Source organism: Pyxicephalus adspersus, chromosome 7, assembly GCF_032062135.1.
Source record: "Pyxicephalus adspersus chromosome 7, UCB_Pads_2.0, whole genome shotgun sequence".
Classification (NCBI taxonomy): domain Eukaryota; kingdom Metazoa; phylum Chordata; class Amphibia; order Anura; family Pyxicephalidae; genus Pyxicephalus; species Pyxicephalus adspersus.
Window position 1 is genome coordinate 61,854,176 of NC_092864.1, and position 26,881 is coordinate 61,881,056.

At 36.1% G+C, this 26,881-nt stretch overlaps 1 protein-coding gene across 3 annotated transcripts in view; it reads right to left on the bottom strand.

Annotated features, from left to right (window-relative positions):
* Positions 1-26,881, bottom strand: part of NRP2 (neuropilin 2) — an 80,351-nt gene that overhangs the window by 39,167 nt on the left and 14,303 nt on the right. For 2 of the 3 annotated variants that reach the window (XM_072418714.1, XM_072418713.1), the window contains exons 2-3: positions 16,634-16,811; positions 3,368-3,549 (exon numbers count right to left, since the gene is read on the bottom strand). In XM_072418714.1, coding sequence (XP_072274815.1) covers positions 3,368-3,549; positions 16,634-16,811 — 360 coding nt within the window. Of the gene's footprint in view, positions 1-3,367; positions 3,550-16,633; positions 16,812-22,145; positions 22,237-26,881 lie in introns of those variants that run through there. The other variant, XM_072418715.1, reaches the window with a different exon arrangement.

Consider the following 26,881-nt stretch of genomic DNA (forward strand, 5'->3'; position numbering starts at 1 on the left):
TCAACCTTCAGCTTACTATTCAATTATCCCAAGATCTCGCTTGTCTTTTATATTATGTGCATAAATATTTCACTCCCATACACAGCATTGCTACAGACTGGGATGGTGCGCATATGCAGAACCTGATCTGAGATTCTGTTCACATGCACAAGCTGATACAGCATGCAGGACCCAAGACAAAAGCTAGATCAATGATACAGCACAAATCCTGATACCTTTGGAACCAGGCACCACAGAAATGCATATCTAAGATTGCTTAAAACCGGCACACTATTTCTTTTTCTGTCCCGTATCTTGATGAGACAGTATATTTCTACAATTCCTGTGCAATACAAATGAGACCAGGTTGGCAGATATTTTCAATAGCTATCTGCCAGGAGCACTAGCATTAAAAATGCATAAGGAAGAGGAGAATGTTAAATGTACGAATGAAGTGGACATGACAAATTTCTAGGCTGTGCTGGGTTCAAATGTTACTTGCAGCACAAAGTAAAACAATGCCAAACCAGCAGCTGAAAACAGCCTGAAGAGTTTATAAAATAGTTGTCCTACAGTCGTAAATCTAATGACTTTTTTAGACTGGTGACGTTTTATTTCATTAAAATATATGTGTGCAGGGACATCTTACTAAAGGCGATCAGTGTATTGTGTTTTATGGGAATGATTTTGATCTGGAAAAAAAAAGCTGAATAGACTTCTTTGAAGCCTAGCAGAGAGGTCCTTTGTAACTTCCTCTGTGACCCCGGTGCTGCTTTAGAAGAGAACCCCCCAGGCACAATGACCCATTGGCTTACCGACAGAACAATGTCATCATGATCTTAAATTGTGTATGCACAAAAAGGCTGTTGACAGAGGCACAATCTCCACTTAACCTTAGTTCCTTCAACAAATTTCTGAAAAAAGGTCTGGTGAAAAGGAGTGGGAGTCTGTTTATACACATAATGTGTCACTTAAATATTCACAACTTTTTCCAGCCTTTGGGTGTAAATTCAATGTCCTGTTACTTTTATAACATAGGCGATTGGAGAGTATAACCCTATTCCTTGGTTATTCTTGCATTTTGCCTATAAACATGCTTTGGTATGTATTAAGGCAGTTCAGATGGTTATCGGTACATATACATACAATCTTTGCCAAGAGATTTATTACACCTGCTCTTGTAACTTCTTCTAAAAATACTTAAAATGTCTGAATGTCATGGAAATTAAAAATCTGTACTTCCCTTGTTAATTGTCAGCCACATTTTATCAATGGCTGGATGCATGTGCCAGGTCAACAAAAGTACAGAAGTCAATGGATCATCGTGACTGTCAAACAACAAGCATCTCCCTAAGCAACCGTCATACTTCCCCCACCACTGGTTTCCAATGAATGGGCACATATACATGCTTTACCATAGTCAAATATTAAATTACTGAAGTTTGATGTCTATTGGAATGTTTTAATACTTTAGGGGATATTGTCTTAGATATTGTCTTAGATCGTAAGCTCTTTTGGACAGGGTCGTCTCCACCTTCTGTGTCAATGTTTGGATCTGTCAATCATTTGCAACCCCTATTTAAGGTACATCCTTTCATAAAATGTTGGTGTTTTTTAAATAAAGTTTAGTAATATTAACAATATTCATTGTAAGTAAAATATATTAAAGCAAGACAATAAATTAGTATAACAATTTTCTTCATTACGTCACTAATATAGAATGCTCCACGCATCAGTATTCAATACAATGATGCCTAATGGAATGCAATAGTTTACTTTTTTTGGGGGGGTAGCAAAAGTCAAGCCTAAATATCTCATTTTAACAGCGAGGTTATGAGCCTAGAATGTCAGGTCAGCTAAGCTGTCAAAGTGTCAATCAGCTACTGCATGCCATGTCGTGAACAAGGTCAGTAAATAGTGATGTATTTAAGCAACTTCATTGTCTATCCATGAAATAGTTAAAACAGTGGGGGTAACTCCATCAATAGGCATGTTTAACCATGTAAAATCAAATATCCTTATGTAGTAAACTTACCCCCAATGTCACTATATACCATTAATAGACAAGTGGACCAGTCATAGGCTAGTCTATAAGGGGAATAGCCTTTGACACAATGAACCACATGCAGAACAGACACAGCTGTCAACAATAGGCCATGCAAGAGCGTGCAAAGTCACATCCTCTATGCCAAGTACATATTCATGTGTCTTTTCAGATTTAATAGTATTGCCTGATTCATTAAAAAATGTGATTTCCAGTGATTTAACATTTGAATCAAAAAGCTATTTATTGTGAGAAACAAGGATATTTTTATGACATATTATTACATAATGCACGTACAGCCTATTTATTAAACAAATGCAAAAAGTTATGACTGTGTGAGTAACTCAAAGCAATGAGTCAGGTTTTAGATTACTGCAGTTAAGTCCGTGAAAATTAATTTACATTGATTGCCATGGACTAAAGCCCTTAGCACTTACTTATGTTATATTGGTAGAGGCATCATTTCTAACGGTGTATACCGGTTATTTTCACAGCTTTCCTCCTAATCTAACTGAGGTTAAGAATGTAATAATTGTCCCAATGCAAGCATTTGGTAAGGATGATGTGCATTAATTCATGATTACTTTTGCTATGTCTCTAGCTTAAAGCTAACTATAATGGGGTAAAGCAAATAGGATATAAAGTAACCACTTTTACCCATAATGAACTCTACCTATAATGATTTGCCCATAACAACTCTACCCATAATGATTTGCAGCATGAGGTGAGATGAGGCTTTGGGTCTGAGGTTGTAAAACTCAATTGACCTTCAACACTTTGCCCTTGACTTCAATGCATTACTAGAATGATCAGTTGATTGGAAAAGCAATAAAGTGAAATGTCCTAATGATCTGCAATGATCTAAGAGAATACTTTGCTGATCAGCTTGTAAGGTTATTTAAAGCTGACTGGGATAAAGAAGTCATAAACAAGTATTGATTTAACATATGCATCAATTTAAATCACAGCAGTCTTTCAAGAAGAGTGATACAGAGCTGGGTTAAACAAGAAATGATGTGCGTTCACGGAATGACGCATAGGTTGGGTAGTCATGATACTATAGAAAGACTACAAATAATTTAGTCCTTCCCTTTTACATATTATAAATGGTAAAAATTAAATTACATCATTTTCCAGTTGAAGCTGAACTATAGAATCCCCTTCAACATGATTTGTATGTATGATTTGTAAAGCATGCCATCTCTGATAATGAACTCAGACGGTCAGCTGAATGCTTGACGAATGTGTTTTACAAAAGTCTGTTTGTGAGAATAAAAACATGACTATTCTCCACGGGTCTCACATCTATTAGTTACTGCAAAGAATCCATGTTTTCAGACTAACCTGTTTTGAAGATTTCATAGCGCAGTGAAAATCCAGCACCTTGACGGCCATAGTCGGAAATAAAACGGATGTAGATATGCGAACCGGATGATGTGACTGTAGACGGAGCAATATTTCCACAGTGTTTACCTAGTAGATCTGCAGATTCTGAGTCTCCATCACGAATTTCAATGAAGTCATACCTGTATGATAAAAATATTCAAAATTAATACTTTTTTGAATGATAAATCAAAACTGTTACTGTAAGGCAAGGCACCAGGTAGCAATCAATTTTCAAATTGTACAATGTTCAGTTGGGCTTTAAGTAGTATGGGTAATTGTTAAAGCCTGGAAAAGATTTATCATTAGGCAGAGCAGACTTGTGCCTATAGGCAGAAAAGGCAAAGAGATGACTTTTTCCTGCACAATTATTGGCTACACTTTTTCTATCATCAGTAGGAAATCTCATCTAATTAATAACACATATTCACAGTATTCTAAAGCAGTCCAGGACCAGGAAAATCAAGACATTTTCTTTGTAAAAGTGATCCTGGTAGAGGTATGGTATTTATGGAGCCAAAGGTTGTGTCCCTGCAGGCTCCAGTAATGGAAATCCATCCCTGGCTAAGACATATAGGTTTAAGCTTATTCTCTCCAGATGCACTAAAAATGCAAATGTTAACACATTCCTTACCATAGATTTTAATGCATTTTCGAACATGTTGCATTGCATTTTTATGGACTCAAATCAATCAGCCAAAAATAGTGGTAAAAAGCATGTAGTATGCTTGATATATCAGAAACTCAAAGGTTCGTCTCTGGTCCAATACCTTCTTAGCTTGGCTGTCATGTTGATTCTTTGATTTCTAATTGACATGGAACCAGTATGTGGCTGAAGTCAATGTTCCACACCTAAAACTTAAAATACTGACGTCCTTCAATTACCATGGTAGACAGGCAGTTAGAATTTTTAGAGGCCAGAAGAGTCTTTTTCTATAATCAGAGGCTTTCTTTAAAGCAAGTGCTGAGGATTCTGCCAGAGGTTGTAATGCTTGTACACATCAAAGTTTAGACTTGATTCCAGATAGTGAGGTAAGTATTTAGTTTTATATTGCACTAACCATCTTTTTTAAATTCTGTTTTATAAGTGATAGAGTTCAAATTGTACTGTAGATAAACTGAGAAGCAAATACTCACTAAAACATTTTGGCACCATTACAGATTGGAAACTTACAGTTATAACAGTTGGGAAATTCTCATGTCTTTGACTTGGCCAGGAAGTATGACTTTAATTCACATAACAGTACATCATTTTCAGATGTCACATTTAAGTCACATGTACTATCACATTCTCTAGTTACTTCCTCTACGGAGACTAACATACACACTAATAAAACCTGAACTACGATGTCCAGCTATGGTTTTCATCCATTCAAGGAGCCCATTCCACACACTTTGTACATATGAAGAGGCAATATAAATAGCTCTCCTACTAGTTCTCAAGTCTCAAGCATTAGCATCTCTCTCCTGATTTCACATAGCCAATATTGTGCAAACTTTTCTGTCACCAGAGACCTGGCCAGATAAAAAAACAGCAAAAGTCATTCTGGAAATGTTCGCTCACATCCCTTCCACAGCCATATGTTTTACATTGAGTGTCATGTTGGAACCAATACAGGAAGAGCCATACAAACTGTTGCATATTTGTCTTTGATATCCGTTTGGGCGTTTTGCCTTTTATCATGGAAAATTTCTTGGAAACACTATGACCAAGCTAATAAAGTTCTGTTGTGATGGATACATTTTGTGCGATGAAGCTGAACAACGCAAAAGAGGTCAGGAAATATAAGTGCTATAGAAACCACAAACAGTGGTAATCCTGTGCTTTGTAGAACAGCGCTTTAAAAAGAACATTTAGGTATAGGAATTCCTAAAAAAAAAGACTCATTATACAACTAATTATACTGGATTTAGTTCTTAGTGTATATACTGTTATTCACTTGTTTTCTCTCTCTGTCATTTCAGAATCTGGCCGTATAGCCACCATTAAGAATCATTCCTGAACTTTGATTGGATTTCAGACAGATGGTAAATCTATAAACTGACAAAGCTTTTTTTCTTCTTTCATGTAATCCTGATGACACCTGTGTAATATGACAGTTGTTCTTGTGTATGATATCAGCACCAAGCTCAGGCAAGAGATAGGAATGTCTTATAGACACTAATCTTGACACGTCTGCTCTGACTGGGAAAGAACTAATCAAAGATAAAATAATCCCTGAAAGGTAAGACTGCACTATTATAAAAATTGTGGCGATCACTACAAATACCATTTTCTGTCTCTTCAATGTGTAAATCACGAAAAAACTTTTTTTTTGGTTTTGGAAAGATAGGAAAAATGTTTGACTCTCCATTAAGTTTTAGTTGCTGTCTGAGTTCCAGACAAAGAAATAAAGCCTTCTATTAGTCTTGGTGATCACTCAGACAGAAATAAAAACTCAAACTCTGTCTAATATTGGAATCCCCCTCTCTTGTTGTACCTCCAGGACTGGAAGGGAATAGAATTCTTCAAGTGGACTGCAAAAAAATAGCCCAGTGGGGTTTTTACCCTTCCTTCCTTTTAGCTAGGGCAAAAAACAATAAACTTTATATGTTAATACAGTATAGTATACTATTGTAGTATATATAGTCTATATATAGTAGTATGTATAGTATATATATGTATACAGGGTTCTCCCCAGGCACTTTAAGCTGGGCACACCACCCGGCACTTTTCAGCACCCACCCGGCTGTTTTTGGGTGGTTACCAAAGAGTTTGTTCACAATACAGGGGCTGCCACCCACCTAAATATTCTTCCCACCCGGCTTGACAAATTTTCTGGGTTGAGCACTGTATATATATATATATATATATATGTATAAAAGGCTGCAAAAGATAAAATGCATAAACAGCACCAGGATACAGCTATTATTGTATAGTACTGCTCAGAAATAATCATACCTGTTGTCTGCTACGGACTCATCCTTTGGTGTACACAGTGGTTTACCTAAACTTTTCTGACCCCCAATGGAAGTATTTACCAGGGCTGTGATATAAAAGTGATATCAGACTGAATAATATACACCAACTCAAATACAAACATTTACTTCATATATATAATCTCGGCCTTTGTGAATCTCCTATCTTTCCATCATTTATATGGGTTCACTTGCCAGCTGACATTGGCAAATATGCATCCAGAGGAAAAAAAATGTTTAATGAATAATATATATGCAGACCTCTATGTACAGTAATCCGTAGATTTAATTAGATATTGAATGCCGTGCTAAATATTTACTTTGTGCTCACAAAGACAATGATCTATAGACATTTTTGAAAGCTGAATAATACATGAATTCCAGTGCTGCGGAGGTAGAGATATACTCCGGTGAGGAGTTAATGGTACCAGGGAAGCAGGGGTTAAATTTACTGACAGCTGTCTGCGTCCATATCCTTCCCTACAGCATTTCTGCTGAGAATGACATGGGGACACCATGTAAAGCTGCCTCTCAATCACTCCCAGACCCCCTTGGTTGTTTGTTTACAATGACACCACCTTGTAAGACAACTGCCTGGCTCAGTAAGGGTGGGCAACCTGAAAATCAACACTCAGGAACACTCTGCTCCTCTGCATGGCAATGGGGACGTGACTACAGCCATATTGCACATGACAGAGCTGTGTCTGTGGGTTCCTCTCACTCAGCAGCTATCTTCTAAGCAATCTCCTGGAAGATGACTGATCTGCTAGACAGCTCTAACAGTGTGGGAATATTCTTTTCCCTGCTCCAACGTGTGCCTGCGGCATGAAAAGAAGATGTTAAGCTCCACAGCGTAGCCATCCGTGCCACTTTTAAACATTATTTTACAGTCTGCCAGCAAACATGCGCATGAATGTGTAAAAATATGTCACCGTTTATTATATCCTGCATATTGTGTCACGGTTATTATAACCTGTAAAGGCATTCAGCGTTTCGTTGTAGAGTTTCATTGTATATTAGTCCCCTAATAGCAACTTCACAGTTTGATCCTGCGTATAAGAATTGGGAGAAATGCTTGAAAAATGCTTTGTTTTTGCTTTATTTTTTTATAGAGTATTTGAATGGAGCTGATGTCTGCATTTTATTGTGCTACTCAGAATGGGTTTATTTCAGATGTTTCACAAATTCAACACTTTATTTAAATAAAAATAAACAGTGTTATTACAGTGAAAGCAATGAATCACCCTGTGTTTTCTCTACACTTGTGTGGCCCTATTTAAATAAAAACACACATGGATAAACAATACTGATGAAGAATGGTAACACTGCGGGTAAAGCAACAGTCACTCACTACTGAGAAAAAAGGAAGATTAGCTACTAAAGAATCATTTGGGGGGAATTGCGTCAATTTGGATGCTCAGAGAGTCATTTTAGAACAAAGTGGCTATAAATAAATATCACTCTTGCAAAGTTTACTATGCAGTAAGAGTAGGTGGGTGTAAACCCAGAGCATTTTAGTGATACGGATTTGGTTACATCAACACAAACAGCTGGCTGCAGCCGGCGCTACAAAACAAAATAAATGATGCTTGCAATATACAGTATATTGGATAGCTAAAGGGTTTTGGGTTTTGGGTTTTGGCTATGGCGGTGGGGTACTGGGTTCAAATTCCATCAGTCGGTGGGGTGGGAGAATAGCGTGTTTGTGAAACAAAGTGGAACGTGAATGCTGATCTAGTTTAAGTGAAGCCCCCTTTGGTTTGTTAAATATGAAATGGAAAGGATTTTGTTATATTTGTGCAATAAGTGTACTATTATTCCTGCTACAATAATAAACTGATCTGAAGCAGAAATGAGGGAACCTGTTCTGTAGTCCCACTTTTGTCCTGGGGAATAATGCTAATTTTTCATAACTACAGGACGGTGAGTGAACATTGCTACCCTAGGAGGGAAAGTAAATGGTAGTAGGATAAAGGAAGCAAGCCTGAAAATGAAAACTGTGGGTATGATTCCTGATTGCAGAGTGACAACTACTATATATGACGCATATATTTTTCTCAGATTTGTGTGTTTTTTTGTGATTTCGATCAGTTTTCTGGAAATACTTCCATCCTATGAATATTAATACACCTAACAATTTTTTGCTACAAGATGAGCCCATGACTACCCTATACATCTTCCTAAAGACATGTATATAATGTAACAGTTGGCCTGCATTTGACAAGCCTTCTCTCTTATGCTATTTCTGATATTGATACATACATATATATATATATATTTATATATATATATATACATATATACATACACATACTGTGAAAGAAATGTAGACAATGAATCATTGATTTTATTCCTTTTAAAAAGGCATCTACCCACTCAACCACACAGCCTGAAATGCGTTTAAAAAAAAGTAGTAACACATACCACCTGCTTCACTGTGTGATAATGCTGTTGGAAGAGAAAACTTGCAGGCGTTGACACCTGAATGAATTCTCTGGCAATGCTAACACCTCATTTACATCACTTTTTATTGTGAAAATAAGCAAAACGAAGGCGTTGACATGACTTTAGCTTTTCGCCTGGTACAATAAGGTGAAAAGTTAGAATGACTCAGATTTATCAATTCACGTGTCATGTTAAGGTGTCTCTAAGAGACTGACAAAACTTTTACAGAAATGAAAAAAAAAAAAAAACAGCACGTCTTCATACATATAATATTGACTCTGACTGGTAGCATGCAGTACTCTATTATATTCCTATTAATTTAATTATGCTACAGCAGCCCAGACCCTGTCCCACAGACAATATACAAGAAAAGGTAGTAGCATTGGAAAAGCACTTAAGGCCTTAACCAATATTTCTTGGAGTATAAATTCTGTATAGGGATGTGGTTGGAGTGTGTCCTTTCACTAAATACTTTGTATTAAATGATACCCTTTTCTCAGAATGTTAGATGGTATGCATTAGCAAATGAAGCTAACTATGCTTTATATGGCCAAAATAGGGCAAACCCCACAACAGTCAACAGTCCACCCTTCAAGCAAAACCCTTGAATTGCAGCTCTTGGGGAACCCCTACAACAGGGGTCAGCAAACTTTTTGGATTACTAGGCAATTTCAGGAGGTCAAGAAGGCACACTAGGCCAGAAGAAACAAGGTGTCCAAGGAAAGGTTGGACTGCAAGCGAGCAGCCTCAGTCTTCCGCGGTGTAGTCTCTCTACGTGTGCGCGTGCTTGGCATCGAAATGCCCCTTGGGATTCGACTACTTAAAAGTGGTATTGGTGTCATTGCACAATAAACACAGGGCTTTGTTGCCACGTTGGACAAAGAATAATTTGTCAGTCCATTCGGGGTTGAAGACACAATGTTCAAGGTCAACCTTTCGGAGACTGGTAGCTGCACGTTGCTTCTGCTCTTTAGGCATAGAAATTGGGGTTACTGTGCAGGAACTCGATGATATCGCGGGAACACCCGATAAAACGACAATTCAATTAGGCCGGATAAACAATAAACAACTAGGGGGGCGTCATGCCGGACTGGAATACTGGCTAGGCTAGAAAAATAAAGCCACTTTAAACACAAAGAAATGCAATATATGTGTAACATGTAATTAATACATAGATCTATTCCAGTCATAGAGTTCACATACAGGAAAGTTGGATGAGTAGAACAAGCTGAGTTCTTCCTGTGCAGCTATAAAATCAGGGCTCTCAGATATTATTCCTTATCAGGCAGTGCCAGAGACAGGGAGAAAAAAAAGATAAAGAGAAAAACTCCTTACTGAAACACATTGCACATGACAAGTTAGGATGTAGAAATGATGCTATCAGTGGATAAATAGCTATCATGTGAGCACATTATTTAACTGTTATGTAGCGGCCATCACTGCCAGCTATCACACTGGGACCAGAACTATGCTGCACATTGCATGTTCCAAGCATTTATTTCTGCAATCAAGACATTCCATATCCACGTCATGCAGACTTGTTTGAGATGATTGCAATGTATGGGACAACAAAAGAAATACTTCTTAAATGCTGTCAGCTGCTGGCGGATGAAGCCTGTGTTTAATTTTGGGTTTTACGCGAACTGTCATTCAGATATTATACACTTTAATTAAAGCTTTTTCTGTCCCTAAAATCATCTCTATAAATATGCTTACACTGGAGTTTAATTACAGTTTTTAATCCAGAGTACCAGTTCTGGAACATCCTTCTCCATCAAAGGAGAGGGACTTAATCAGGCAAAAGTTGATTAGCAGCAGGGCCACCTACTTGGCAGCTTCAGGGTAACTTAGGGGGGGACATCTCATTTTATGGGAAACTGTAATGGTTTTGGGGTTCATCTTTACATATACAGGTTTTTTTATAGAATTTCTATGTTACAAATACCCATACAATACAGGGTGCATCCTTGGCACAGTGCATTACGAAGGGATTGCATAGCAGAATACATTTGTTTTCTAACTTTCTTTCTGTAACTGAAACACACTACTGATTTTCTTTTTCATGTCTTCATATATGTATATATATATATAAACTAAAGATGAACATTAGTATCAATAGCAAATACTATAACTTTGACTTTGTCAACATGCATTTCTACATGTAAATAAGCTAATTTTGACTATGATTCCTAACACGGGGAATAGACTGGGACATATATATTTTATGCAAGATGCAAACTACTGTAGTGGAAGGGATCCATTCTTGTCTTTCACTAAACCTATGTTTGATTGCATGAATGGAACAAAAAATTTCTTACCATCACCTAGCACAGTAAGGAGGACATACATAATTCCTATATAAGTGCATTTACTAACGTAGGTTGAGTGCCTGCATTGTAGGCTTATGTGGCTAACTGTGATGTTTTGCTAGAGAAGCTCTCCAGGCTGTGCAAAATTGCTGCATCTGCACGCCTTGAGTGACTGCCATGTTTAATTAGCATCAGAGGCTTTGGTAATGACTGATAGAGATGTGATCAGGTGCTTTTACTGGTCTATTACTTCCTTTCCACACATGGATATTAAGCCAAATTGGACAAAGATCTGGCATCCCAGACCCAGTACGCTGAAAGTGATAACCTTCTTCATATAGTTATCTACACAACACATTTAAAGATAGATTAGTTAAAATGTAAAATCAAACCTCGAGATACGTGCTAGGACTGCAAAGGGGTGTTTTAAGGCCCAGAGTTGGTTTGTAAGGTGAGAAAATCTCATACGCCACTAAGACATCTCCTTATCTAAGCACAACAATGCACTTTGTCATTGGTGTCATTGATGCAAACTTCATTTTATTTGCTATATTTGAAAAAAGTTACTGTATTGCTTTTCTGTTATATTTCTGTACTTTTTCTCTTGCTTCCAACCCCCTTGACCTTACTTGCTTGGCCTGTCATCCTATCCAGGCATGTTTACCAGGAATTCTCACCTCCTATTGCTTTTTGTTCAGCCTCAATGATCCTCCAGCCAGAAGAATTCTCTGCCTGTAAGGAATCAATTACTTCCTGCGATACTTTATTAGAAGTCCACACATCATCCAACATTCAGCAAAGGAGTGAGGCTGGATGAATAGGGAGGAGGGAAGCTCATGGGGGTTGAATCTTTGATACAAGCTCACAGCCTGGACAATGGTAAAATGTCAATGTCCATACCTGCTTGCACACAAACACTGCCCATTAACTCCCTAATCCGGCTGTCTTTGTGGAGATCAAATATCAGAGGTTACATGACAGACACGCTGACATTCAATCACAGCCATTTCTAAAACCAGTAACATTTCCACCGAAATCTTTATTTATCTATTATTACTGAGACATACTAACTTTTTTATTTGGACCTGAATGGCCAAGGAAGTCATATCTATATGTTGGAAAGCTTGCAAAGTCTTAACAAAGAATGGGTTAAATGCATTTATAACAGAGGACTGAGGGAAGTTCAGATAATGCAGTTTATAGAGAGTCTGCCATGAATGGGATCAGCAAGGGATGTTTAGAGAACACACATCCCTACAGATTTCTCTAAAAGCAAAGTGTAATTTAGAGAATGTGTGCTGCAAAAACCCCAGAGACAGACACTGACATCCTATGAATATACAGTAAGGATCAACTCCACTTACACTCTGCCGCCAACCTGCTTTCCAGTTATCAATCCCGAACCCCAGTAGAGTATCCGTAATTTTAACAAAGGAGCCTATATATAAACATTGCACATTTTCACCTTTTGATGCATTTCTACCTGCTTTGTACAGTTTTTACCAAAGTTTTTAAAAGTTTTACAAAGTAAGTTGCAATGTAAATTGACATTCTAAAATTCAATACAGGGCAGCAGATGCCAAACAAATATAGAGTATAAGTAATAACATACAATTAAGATGCTGATATTTCATTTGAACTACATATATTTTTATTTTTTTGCATATGAATAAATCAAAAATAACTGCCCTCTATCAGATAGTTAATAAAAGTTCTATACCCAAATCGCAGATATAGGCAATGGTCATGTAATGACTAAGGACAACTACTGAACTACAGTATTTCCTAATCATTAAAACTAATTGAATATTCTTACACAATCAGACAAATCTGATGGAACCAAAAGACGATGCTTGCCCATTAAATCATTTGCAGATGAATTATTTACTTACACTCCAGCCTACCATCTAATTGGCTTGTATCAAAATGAATTTTGCTCACACTTTTATGTATTTTCCATAATCTGCATAGCTGAGCACAAGAAAAAAAGAACAACTGCAAAGTAAAGAACTAGAGAGTTAAAAGCTGAACACTTCATTAAAAAAAAACAGTGAACAGTCCATTGAAAGTACAAGAGATAGATAAAAGCAAGCCCTGGGGTCACAGTAAGTCTTACCCACGTTTCATTTACAAAGAATGAATGAAACAAAGTGTATCTGTACTATAGAAAAAATATGTTGTCTTAATGTACTCATTTATACTTTTATTGTTGAGTAAAAAAGGGAATATCATTAATTATGCAACATCTCATTTTCTGTTTGTTCCTAAAACTAGCAGGAGTTCAGTTACATAAAGTATCTAAAAGGTCCTTCCTGACAGGATCATTGGTTATTTCTTAATTAAAGTAGCATATTTAAAACATTTTTAAATGAGTTTTAAAGTTTTAAATGAGACCAGTATAAATTTGTTATATCTCTGCACCCTAGCACTGAGAGCTGGCAATGAACTTAGTGCTCTATTACTAAGCGAGATGTGTCTGGGATCATTGTGAATTCTTTGACATGCACATTTTACCTGCAGTTTACATCCCTTTGACCTGTTTTATTCTGTTTCTGCATTCCCATAGATGTAAAAGGTAAAGAAGCAATTCAGCTTTTCAATATAAAGGTGCCACAACAGAATACAAAAAAACAGTAATGTACCTGCAATTAACACACCATGAATCTATGTCATCTTTATATGTCATTACTAAAGTCATGAATTCCTAACCTCAGTTGTAATTATTATTATTATTATTATTAAACAGGATTTATATAGCGCCAACATATTACGCAGCGCTGTACATTAAATAGGGTAATGCAAATTTCCCTAAGTCTAAGAGAAATTATGTGTCTGTCATGTTATGAAAATTGGACGCTGTTTGTGAAATCTTTCCCATCTCTGAGGCTACAAACACACGTCAGATGATTCTCGTCCGATTATGGTCTCGGGGCTAGTATCAGACGGGAATCTGACGTGTGTGTACAGCGGCCGTCCCACTTCGTTCATAGATCCGTCCTGGCAGATCCACAAACGACGAGCGATGAACTACCACAATGCAAGTGAAGGGAGGAGAGCACAGCAGGGTGCCACTCCGCTGTTCTCCCCTCTCCATAGAGCAGAATGGTGATGTATGTACAGCGCTCGTTAATTCATCTTTCAGTCTTTTGTCATTGGAAAGGATTGTGAAGGATCCTCTTTAATGACAAAAGTCTTACATGTGTATGTATCCTTACTCTTTTGGTAACAAAATCCTTAACGATAGGCTGTGGACAAATGCAATCATTAAAAAAAGAAAAAAGTGAACAAAATGGGAAGTCTGATAGTATCTTAATGGCTATAACTAACAGGGAATTGCAACCATTTCAAGTCACAGCTTAGATGGAAGAGAATTCTGCAGCTGATGACAAAAGATTTATCAATGTGACGTTACGTTTTAATCATTTAAATTAAAAAAAAAACATTCTTGCAGGAATTTTTGAAGCAAGCCATTTTTCAGCAACGATCCATTATAATATTTCTGGCCTGTACAGTAAAGCAATAATGGGTTGCATATGTAATTACATTTATCACATTTGTGATTCATTTCCTCCATCGCAGGTACCTTTCAGTTCAATAATGGGAGTTAAATCATGGGAAAAATCAAAAAGAAATATTTTGACTTTTGAATTTATTTTGTTATGATCCCTTCTATCACTCAAGCAAATATATAGCTAGATGACATCAAATATTACATTCTGCTCTAAATACATTTTGTTAAGGAAGCAAATCATTTGTTTTGGATACGCATAGCTGTGCACATCATCTACGCTCTGATTTTCAAGCTATGGATTTCTGTGCTTAGCACCTTTTCTATGCTGCAATTCTCACCAATTAATTCTAGAAATCGATTAACACCCTTTTTCTAGCCTTGTGAAAAATGATAATTTGCAGCTGGTAACTTTAGCACCCCATATATACAAACTGTTATCATACAACCGTGTTCTGGAGTGGTGTGCTAAGTAAATGTGCCTGTTTATTGCATTAAGAGTTTTATACCTTCAAAAGAAAAAATCAACTGGGAGCAAAGGTTTATGCTAATTCTAAAGAACTTCAGATACAAACTGGCAGGGGTAATGCTGATGTTAACAACTCCGAATACTTTCCTGACCTCATTTTAATGAATCAAAGCAACAGCTTTCGAAGCAGAATCAGATTGTAGAACCCCAAATGTATTCTTACAATAAAGAAGTAAGTCTCACTTTCAACTGCCAACCAGTGAATTTCTTAGTTCTCATTTTATAACATATTTAATACAAAGTATATGATATATAATACCAGCGCGCATGACACTGACAATCAGATATACTGGTATGTTTTGATTAAACCACTGGTGGATGTTTGGTGGAGACACTGCACAGAAAAAGGTAAAAATATCTGATAGAAAGGCACCTGTTCTTTGGATTGACTTTCTCTCTTACTCTCTCTCTCTCTCTCTCTCTCCATATATATATATATATATATATATATATATTACATACAATTACAGTAAGAACTAATAACAATCTTATGTGTCTGAGGGAAGAAGGGTTGTCTAGGCTAATCGGAGTTGCCCCGTAACCACCAATGCTGTCTGTACCCTGTTTAATCTGTTTTAATTTTTTCTTAAATAGACTTAATTTCCTAAGAATATACAGAAATTCTGGTCCGTTGTAAAACATGGGATTTTTTTTACTACTAACATCCAACTGTTCTCCTATTTAGTAAACATAGGCCTTGGCATTTTATCTAAAAGTACAGATGCAAACTGGCATATGTGGGTCAAGGCATCAATTATTTAAGGTTTACGGATATTCCAACATGAGAACTCTTACAGACGACAGCAGTAGTCACCCATTCACTGCCAAAAAAACATGTTTTACAGGCCCAATTCATACTAAAAGTGTTTTTTGACCCTGTGTTTAACTCTTTGGCTTCTGGGGTTGTACATTTGTAGTATAATATAGGTAAAGTTGTGATATTCCCTGAATACCACTCATTAGTCATCACATGAATTTTCAGTAAATTAAAAAGGTTAAATATTATAGATCTGCAGGTTAGCTACCCCCTGGAGTTTATAAAATGGTGGAATTGTGATGACTTCATCAGTGCATTGGGGATTGGAAAAATGCACAAGCTTTATAAATAGTGCTTCATGGGTAGTAGGATCGACATTCTCATGCTGGGCCTGAAAGTCTCTAGTGTGCATGAGAGATCAATACAAATCAATAGCTTAGTGCTGGGACTTGAGAAACCTCAGCCCAGCGGGTCATACAAGGCTTCGTCTAATCTATGGAGTAATGACATCATGTGGCATATGCCAGATATTGGAATCAATCTGGCTCACACATCTTAGCCTCCATTAAATACTGTGGAAACCTGCATGAAAATGTAGATGTTTTGGATTATACATCAATATATCTGATTTTTTAAAATATAGCAGTTGAAAGTTTTTATCTTCGACACACACTCATATACACTCACAGCTGTGGTTTTTGCTAGAAATACAAGCACTTACTTGCAATCATGCTTTTCAATTTCAAAGTGTGGGTTGAAATTCAACACAATCTTTTGGTTGGGTTCTGGTGCGCTGATGACCCACTCGCAGTTCTGATGGGAAGGGTAGTCATACGGATACCCGGGTGATGTAATGTAACCAGGATCTTTGGCATTTAGTCGGCCACCACACTGAGTTGCTGTAAATAAAGAGAAAGCAATGTTTATGAGTAACAATTCATATATTCTATTTTCAAAAACCATCAGGTTTTACCAATTATCTACTTTTCTGGACCCTAGCCCCAGCAAGTTTAAAGCTGAAAATTAGGATAAAAAACAAAAAAAAATGAACTTGCAGTGAAGCTTCCACCATATATGTTAAGAGGAGCAAAACATGGAGATTTACTTATCAGATTCCCTCTCTTACTCACAACCTCCGCCCTTAGCTTCCAGTCCAACTCAGCCACTTCTGTAGGTGCTTTGGGCTGTGAGAGATGAAGTAAGTAAACTTTGGTATGGGTTCGCTAGGCATAAACAATCATAACTTTTGCCATGAAGGAGTAGCCCCACTGTTTACAGAAGGTACTTGTTTTTTTATAGTTCAGGACAGATTCAGACCAGCAGTAGAAGGAAGAAATCCCACATGGCTCCAAGTAGATCCACATTGGGATGGCTGAGACCTGCATAAATTTACAATTATGCTATCACCAAACCTCACACCAAATGCAATAGTTTCTAAGGTTTCTTAAAAAGAAGGAATTGTTTAAACAGATCATCCATCACGTCAATCTTTTTAATTAACATATAAATTTTACTTGCTTCTTGTTCAATATGAAGTCATTACCTATTTGCCAATAAACACTCTATAAAAACCTAATCCTATAGCGAATATTTTCACTTTGCTAATTTATAAATATTCTTCAAACAACAAAGTAATAAGTGGTATGGGTTTAGTACTTGTAAGCGTACTTGCCTACAACATGGTAGCAATTACTAGTCAGCGCCCAAAGCACTGCTTAATATTAAGCTCTGACAAGTTATTCCAGCTAAGAAAAACATTTCATTTTGTGTCATTAAACGCCATTTATTATATTACCCTCTCTATGAAAACATTTCGCCAAAGAAAACACATTACATGCATAGGGCACTTTGCAGAAAAAAAGCAAAGCTTGTAAAAAAAGTTGTCAGCCATTGTATTTCTGCAGGAGTATTATATTGTAAAATCGTAACACTCATAACAAATTTGACTTTGTTTAATAAAACAAATGGTGTATGGTTAAACTGCAGTAAACTTTGGCATCCAATCAGATTTCAGTTTACAGCTCCAATATAAGTGACAAATGAATTTTGACTGGATGTTTTGATATTTTAACTGCACATTTCACTCTCTTTATTAAATCAGACTGAATGCATTTTTATCCTAAACATTCTAGAAGTTTTAATTTCATACCTTTCAATTTATTTTAGCTTTTGTAACTCCAACTGCCCGACTGTAAACACCTCTGGTGAATTGTTTTACAGCTGCATAGACAATAAATTCTCCTGTAATTTCAGACAATGCATAAATTGCAGGTTATATTGTTTAGCTGTGATAAAAGAGACTTCCTTCCTAGTGTTTACTGAAGAACAGAGAGAGTGAGATTTCACTAGGCTGCATGTTCATTTCCTGTTGGATTTCAAACATAATATAGCCTTGAAGTTCTAAGCATGTACCGGTAACATCATCAGTTATTTTATGTTTGAGTTAACCTACTTTCTCCTTTCTAAGTAGCTAGCACTAGATACTTTCTCCCCATTTGTTTTAGATTCCTTAGAATCTAAACTTCCTTCCTTAGAATCTAGAATCCACTTGCTCATTTTTTTAACAAAACCAACTATTGACATCCATTTTTATATCAGACCTTCCCAGCAGAAAGCAACTCTAAAATGTTATTATGCCACTTGAAGCTCATTCATTACAAATAAAAAAAATGAAAAACAGCGGGATACCTCCATAGGCTTAATATGTTGTTTTATGAAAAGAATACTTAAATAATGAGCCTAAAGTTCAAGAGGCATCTTAGTGCAGTGGAAGTGTACATGTGTCACATTAAAATAACTACAAATTATTCATGAATCCATTATGAGGGTGTGGATGGATTAGAAAAAAAGATAACAGAATATAGAGGAAATTCAAAGAGAGTGATAGAGGCAACGGAAGTGATGTAAATCTGTTTGCTAAAACATTCATCCATGGCTACGGGACCTTACGGTGTGTGTCTAACCCAAGGTTTTATAGAAGAGGGGAGATTTATCTTAACTTGCTATCCTAAATACACATCAGAGAACATAGGGGAAATTCACCAAATGAAGCTATCTCAGAGAAGTGAGCTCAAACAGGTGTCCCATTGGAGGATTGTCCATCTCCTACTGGTCCGATGATAACTCAAAACGTTGGGCTTCTACCAATCAGATTCAAATATTGGATGTTGGAAGCTAATATATTTATATCACTTCAATACTCCATGAACATATATTTAAAGTATGCGTGTATTTATGAGTGCATGTGAGTATTGTTATGTAGAACATGACCTGATAAATGCCAGAAGACATCATTTCTTGGAACAGTTCATCAAACATATGAAATATATTTCCTTCTACTTCACTTTCACTTTGATCTGTGCTGGTGGTTAAAATGGTAATACATAGCTGATATCCAGCTTGGACACAGACAAAGCAACAAGTGTAGATTTGATCCCTCCCAACATCATTGTTGCTCAACAAATGGACATGGATCTTACCATTGCACAACACGATCAAAGTCTGTCTTAATCAGGAACTTACATTATACCTAAATCATACATTGATTATAAGCCCACCTTCCAGTTTTATTCCCTTTGCCTGACATATCTTATAATTCACTACATCAATCAAGATCCTGAGAATTGTATTGTTGTGTGATCTCATCGGGAGAATCACTCTTACTTTTTCACTCAATACCTGATCCCTATAGTCACTAGGACAGAAAGTGAAGGAATGTCTTAAATGTCACAGTTGTCCTTGGAACAATGCAAAATATTTTTTTTTGAATAGGGACCCTGCAAATGTAAGAAGACATCCTTTAGTGGAGGGCTGCTTTCTCCTCTGTGGCAGAATCATAGAACATATTTCTGCACCAAAGCCATCTCGTACACTGAGGATTTCATTCATAATATCAAAATATAAAATCTGATTAAATATCAGGAGGCTCTATGAAAAAATTGTCATTTTACCAGTAAAATATAATTATTCTATTTCCAAAACTCAAAATCAATAGTTAGTGCCCATGTCTAAATAAGTAAAATGTATTTCTGTTCATGTGTTCATATCTAAAATGTGTAGATTGGGTGCCCCGACCACTTCTTATCTGCTGTCAAACGCTTCTTCACTAAGTGATAATGAGTGTCGCTGCTGTTATATATAGCCTTGATTGACAAGCTTTGCTTCAGCCAAAGATCCCAATGAAACACAGTGGAACGTGAACAAATGAAGCAGCACTGAGCTTCCAGGTGAGCTTATGGGAACTAATTACATTGTTAGACTGCAGACTCAAGATGGTTGCTGTTTTGTGACTGACTGACATATTCCAGAGGTTAGAGGGGATTAAAAAGGTCTAGGCCCCCCTCCCACCATGTCTGCACCAGCAATATTGAATGACCTTACAGAAATGTGAAAATAAAATGAACCTTCCTAGGACCTGAACTGCTCTGCACAGGGCACCGCAATACACGTTTGCAGAAAATCTAATAACCGATCAAAGGAAAACATGCCAGCATACCCCATTTCTGTATTTGCCAACGCACTAAAACAGATGTGTCAAACTTCCTCCCAACCTGACAAGAGCTTAGCGCCTGCACTAGCTGAATCATATAAAGATCAAAGGTCATCACGGGGAACATGAGAAATCAACAGGATATTCCAAGACTATATTTTCTTTCAGTTCCCACACACAGAGGCCAAGAGCCATCACTTCCCTTACCGGTTCTCAGTTTCCTCCTTCATCACTACATTGGATTTATTATTTTACTATATAAACAGCTTGTTCAGTTGTTCTTTCACGTGATGTTCATGTGTGAACAGATGACAGTGGTTTTGTTTGGCTTCAAAGGAATGTGTAATTGTTTTATAATGGTTTTATATAAATTATCCGTCTCTATTTATTATGGGCAAACAAAAGAAGGTTCATTAGGCTAAGCTTTGTGAAGTTGAGTTTGCGGTATGGATAAGAGTTTATCTTGCCTCTAAACTTATTCTTTGGGTGAGACACTACCTGTAGCATCTCCCACAGAGGATGAATGATGGTAGCAGTGAGCAGTTCAGTACTGCCTGCATTTTAAATGTGCAAGAGCTGGTTCTTTAAGAATCACCTTAGTGGAGGCTGAGCAGCTAGCAGGTTGATTGCTCCCACCAAATGTACCTAGCTCTAACCTATAAATATTTTGTCTTTCCTTTTCAGGAAATTGATTTTATTGGAGAAAAATGCTTACCGACTTCAAAAGCTCAAGTTAAAATTTTTATACACAAAGAAAGAAAAGTAGATACTTTTTTACCTCTCCCCGCCCACATGTCAAATTGGGCTGTATGAGGTTTTAATTATGAAGATATAGCCTAAAGGCAACATGCCAGTCAATAGACCCGAGAACACACAGGGGTTGGGGTGCCAGCCCTTTGCAAATTAATAGGGCTTCCTTAACTTAACATTTTAGGCAAATAATGAATCTAAGGGGAAACAGAAAGGTGACCACAAATAAATACCTCAAACTTGCCCCATTCCCTTTTTAGCATATTTCTTTAAAGGAATATAAAAAGCTTTAGATTCAACATTGCTGTGCATGTGTTCATTGTCTAAAAAGTTGATAAATCATTATGCTTTTACCAAAGTTTCGAAAACAAACACACTACCAAAAATAATTAATCATGTGCCTTCGAATCTTTTTTTAATCAATGTAGCTGTACTTATTGTGAACATGGCAGTCATTATGGCTTATGTTTGCATTTAAAACAACCTGTGCTTGTGTTTAACTCAACTTGAACTCCGCTAAAGCATGTGTACGCATCTAAGAACGTAGCCATAACCCAAACAAAAATTACCAAATTCACAACTGTTTTCTATTTTACTGAAATTACAAACTTTTCTGTGTAAATAAAAAAATATTATACTAAACAAGCTAACAATATGGAATGAAGTAGAGGGATAAAAGATTTTACTTTAAAATTCAAGAACTCTAGGGAACATAGAGACAAACATATACAACAAAATCTGTAAAACATCTGGTTTGATTCCTATGGGAAACTTGCAGTCTGACAAACATTAACAAACCAATTTCTCTCCATAACATTGCTGTGCAACAACACATGGAGTTCCATTATCTGCACCTTAATTGTAATCTCACAACAACATATCACCTGAATACATAGACGGAGGAAGTCACACAAGTACTATATATACTCAATATTGTACATTATAACACATCAAATCCATTCTTCTCTTGCAATAAATTAGAAGCAAAGCTTACTGTAACAAGGCCAATCCTTGGTTTTTGGGCTAAATGACTGACGGGTTTCGCACCGCATACAAAGTCATAGTATTCCTTAGAACTTCTGAGACATATTTAATATAATATTGTTTTGTTAGGAAAACAACAGTCTGTTATAACGCTGGCCTGTGGCCTTAGTCATAACTTCCCTGCTTAGCAGATGAATTGTGTTATTGTTGTGTCCGATGTGTACAGTATGTGGTTTTGTTCCAAGACCCTGATAACATGCTGAACTGGTCTGTCTGATGTTTTGCGCATGATGTACCAGCTGTTGCTCATTTCCACAAAGTATTTTAACTCCTTTGTGACTGATAAGACCAAGCAATGTTGTTCTCTTGGAGCCCCATGTCCTGGCTTGGAATAAAGCATAGTTAACCTATATCTTGAATACTGTGCCAGAAAAGGCGGACAGCTAAAGTCTAGTCACCAGAATTGCTTGCAGCTGATCATTGTCCCGGAATTTTCTGTGGAGGTGGCCATCTTGGTAGAGGCGCAGGACTTTAGTTAGTACATTTTAGACCTGATCTGCTGATCATCAGTGATCTAATTAACTTATGAATGGTGGAATGATCACTAGTTTGTAAAGGGAAGAGATCAGAAAAAAACATCTACAGAATAAATGAGAAGGGACAAGGAGATCTTCTGATTATCAGACACAGCTTTCCAATACAAAACACAATGAACAGTACATTACTGACATATTCAATTGTCTCTGGTGTTCAGAAGGAGAGTAGAGAAGTTGAAGATTTCCAGCTATGAGGCTATACATATGTCAGGAAATGTTCTGCACATTTATGAGGAATGAAGGAAAAAGTTCCGGATACTGCTTAGCCACAATCAACCTTATTAGATATTTTTTTAAACAAAAGCAAATGTTCAATTTTTGAGCATGTGCTGCTTTCAATAGGAATTAATAAAAAATCTTGCTGTCCTTAATTGACCCCCCATGAGTCTATAACTGCATCTTCCAGTTTGAAACCCAGCAGTAGTCTGAAAACTCAATAAAGAGCACTAACATGGCTGTATTAAACAATAGTACTACAAGCACTCTCGATTCAAGCTTATACTGAATTTTAGGCTTAGAGAAGAAGCTATATATCCAAGTGGGTATGTTCATTTATTGAATTTTTGAAAATTGCATGTATTCTGTTTTGAATATTGCCGGGAATTTAATAATTAGACAAAAATAAGTATCAAGAGTTTTTCATTTAGGGTTTACTCTGCATCTCTGGAATTCCAATTGTCCATTGTAATTTTATCTCTAAGTCAGAATTACTGATTGAAACAAAAGTAATTGATATTGGCATGTCATAAAATGGAAACATGGAGGAACATAAAATTAAAAAAAAGATCCCACAGAATTGCATATTTTTATTGTGCTACATTGGGGCCGCTAAAGAATTAGGTTAGTATGCTAATTCTAGGCTAATGATTCATGTTGGTAGGTGGATTAATGGCTATTTATTTTGCTCTTAAAAAGGTTCTCAAATTTGTCATTGTTAAAGGGTCTTGACTTGTAGTTTTATGAACCAGAGTATTTTGCCTTTAAGCCTCATTGGGTTTAATTATCCAAACAATATTACTATTACAGTACATCATAATGATCAGTTGTTGTAAACAAATGTGGTTCAGTAACACAAAGGTTTTTCTCACAGTATCTTGGGACAGGAGATCCTGATCTTTCGTAATATTTCTAAGCAAATGTTTATATTAGGAGCATACAAATAAAACTGCTTTCTATGGCCCGCATAGGGCGTGTAAACTTAGGACAGCAGAACTATGTAAATAATGCTAAGCACATACTCATATGTTATTTTCTGATATTGGAGAGTTTCTAAGTAATGGGAGAGTTTCAAACTAAATGAGAGTAATATTTCTGATATTAATGTGTAGATGGACTGAGACAGCCTTGAGGCAACTGAAAGGTTTTTAAGGTGACCCTTTGAACAGGGACCAACATTTAAAAGAAGACAAGCCCAGAAAAAATAAACCCATCTAAGCATATTTTGGGGTTTTACTGCTGCAGATATTCAACCCTTCCAGATGGTCCAAATACCTCTTCCTAGGCTTGTATGTCCTATATTTGGTTTGTTTTCTTTACATGCTGTGATATCTATGGATAGGTCTAATTGATAACATGATCTTATTGCTTTATAGGTGTGAACACTGTTGGCAAATAAAATGCATCTGTCCCATTTTTGCAGAACAAATTGGAAAAAAAGACCATTGCATCTCAATGATGGTCTGTAAGAAATAAAATGAATGTATCAGTATGGCAGACAAAATATTGATTGTTCTATGGGCAACATGAAGGCTTTGTGTAGATGTAATGTACATTTATTTTATTTTTAACAAGACATTTCTGAGATAGTAATTGCACCAGGACCCCTTTTAGATCCAAGTTGATTACATTTGTTCGCCATCATCGTAAAACCACAGAACATAGAATAAAATCTAATTCAATACATAAAGGGCACCATCTACTCAACATGTAATGTTTATAATGGGTGCATTGAAGTACTGAGTATTTTCCTGTTGAAGCACAATCACTTGACATCAAGGCTGGGGGATGGATGCATTAACTCCATCCACGGCTTGTCCTGGCCCAAAATGACATTGGAAATATATATGAAAAATTAATGTCCCTAATAGGTTACGACTTGGAAAGAAATTCGCCTGAAAAGATGTCATCTTCCCTAAAGCCACCTTATTCTGCCTTCATTGTTTTGTATCTAATTGCATGTCATAGTAACTGAATAATTGGAGCACAAAGATAATTATACTTGATGCACTTTTAATTCATTTCAGCTTTCTTCCTCACCAGCTTGTGTGCAGCATGACTCTGAGCAACAAAATGTAAAAAGATGACATCGGACAGGCTGTAAAAAGCATTCATTTAGTGACATGATAATTTATCCTCCTCCTTACACGTTAACTGTGGTGGCTGATTTTCAAACAGTATTAAAATTCCTGGAAATTATGTATAAAGATGAAAAAGTTACAGCAGGGTAAACTGTAATAATGTAGAAACAATGGACTCATCGGAACAGATTTAAAAAATAAAGAAAGAAACCAGACTGAATAAAAGCTCATGGTTTAGTCAAATGCATTAAAGGTTCTACTTTGTATAAATTGGTTATTTATATAGTATTATTATTGTCATTTATATAGGGGCTATATTATATATATATTGTTAAATGCATTAAATGTTCTACTTTGTTATAAATTGGTTATTTATATAGTATTATTATTATCATTTAAATAGGCTCTATATTGTATATATATTGTCAAATGCATTAAATGTTCTACTTTGTTATAAATTGGTTATTTATATAGTACTATCATTATCATTTATATAGGCGCTATATTTTATATATATTGTCAAATGCATTAAATGTTCCACTTTGTCAAAAATTGGTTATTTATATAGTATTATCATTTTTATTTATATAGGAGCTAAATTTTATATATGTTGTCAAATGCATTAAATGTTCTACTTTGTTATAAATTGGTTATTTATATAGTATTATTATTAACCTTTTTATGGGCGCCATGTTATATAGCGCCATGACATTTTGCAGCACTGTACACTAAATTTCTTTGTGTAGTGAACCAGAACCTAATAACTTGCTAATGAAGACACTGATAAACTAAGGAATAACCTAGTGTATGTTTAGTGAGGGCCATGTTTTTAGTTAATTTTGGAGTGCCTTCATTTGAATAGTGTTTGTCCTTTTCTTATAGGCTTTGCTACATATTAAAACTCAATGTTGATATGCCATTAGAAGACATGATCAGTGCATTGCAAGTATTCTGTTTGTTTTCTAACAATGGTTGGATATGATCTCAGTCACTAAGGGAGTGCATTGTCCAATGAGTCAGCTGAATCATAGACTTGTATTGTAAAAAAAGAGCAGTGAAATACACCCATTATCTGGAACACAAAGCAAGTAGAATAACCTACACGTTAAGCAAAATATGACTTCCTCATTCACATACATATTTACAAAAAATTTTTTGTAATGTTACTATATGTTAAAACTAATAAATCAAACGTTTTACATAGTTGTCTTTAAATTAATAAAAAAGCAAACACTGCACTATACATTTCTTGTATTCATTGTGAGTTTTTGTTAAATCCAAGTATTATATCTTATGTTTCCCGTTGTCAAAACCTCTTCCCTATTTACTGCCAAGAACATTTTCCACATATCAAGAAACCATCTGCAAATTGTAATAATTCAGAGAAATGAAAGCAGAAAACATACTAAAATATGATTTTGCAATGATGGAGCACTTTTTCTTGCTAATGCCTTACTTGCATAGTTATATCTTTCCTGGGACTTTCCTGGACTTCAGTAACAGATGAGTCGATACCTAAGTTGATGGAAGTTGGTATTTTCCAGACAGTTCTTGAAAGATTTAGGAGAAATGCCCAAAGGAAGATGACATAAGTCAAAAGCCCCAGGGCAAAGGTCACAAATAGAAATCCTTTACATAGCTCAAACAATTAGAGTAAAAGAAGACAAACCTTCGGACCCCACAAGGATACACTGAACCCCCCAAATCCCTAGTTGATCCAGATAAATCCTTTTTGACCTTTTTTTGCCCATAGATACAAGAAAAGTATTTGGATAAATATGTATGTATTCTCATTTACATGTATTTAGGAAGATGATCTGTTACACCAACAGAATACTATAATAAAGTACACA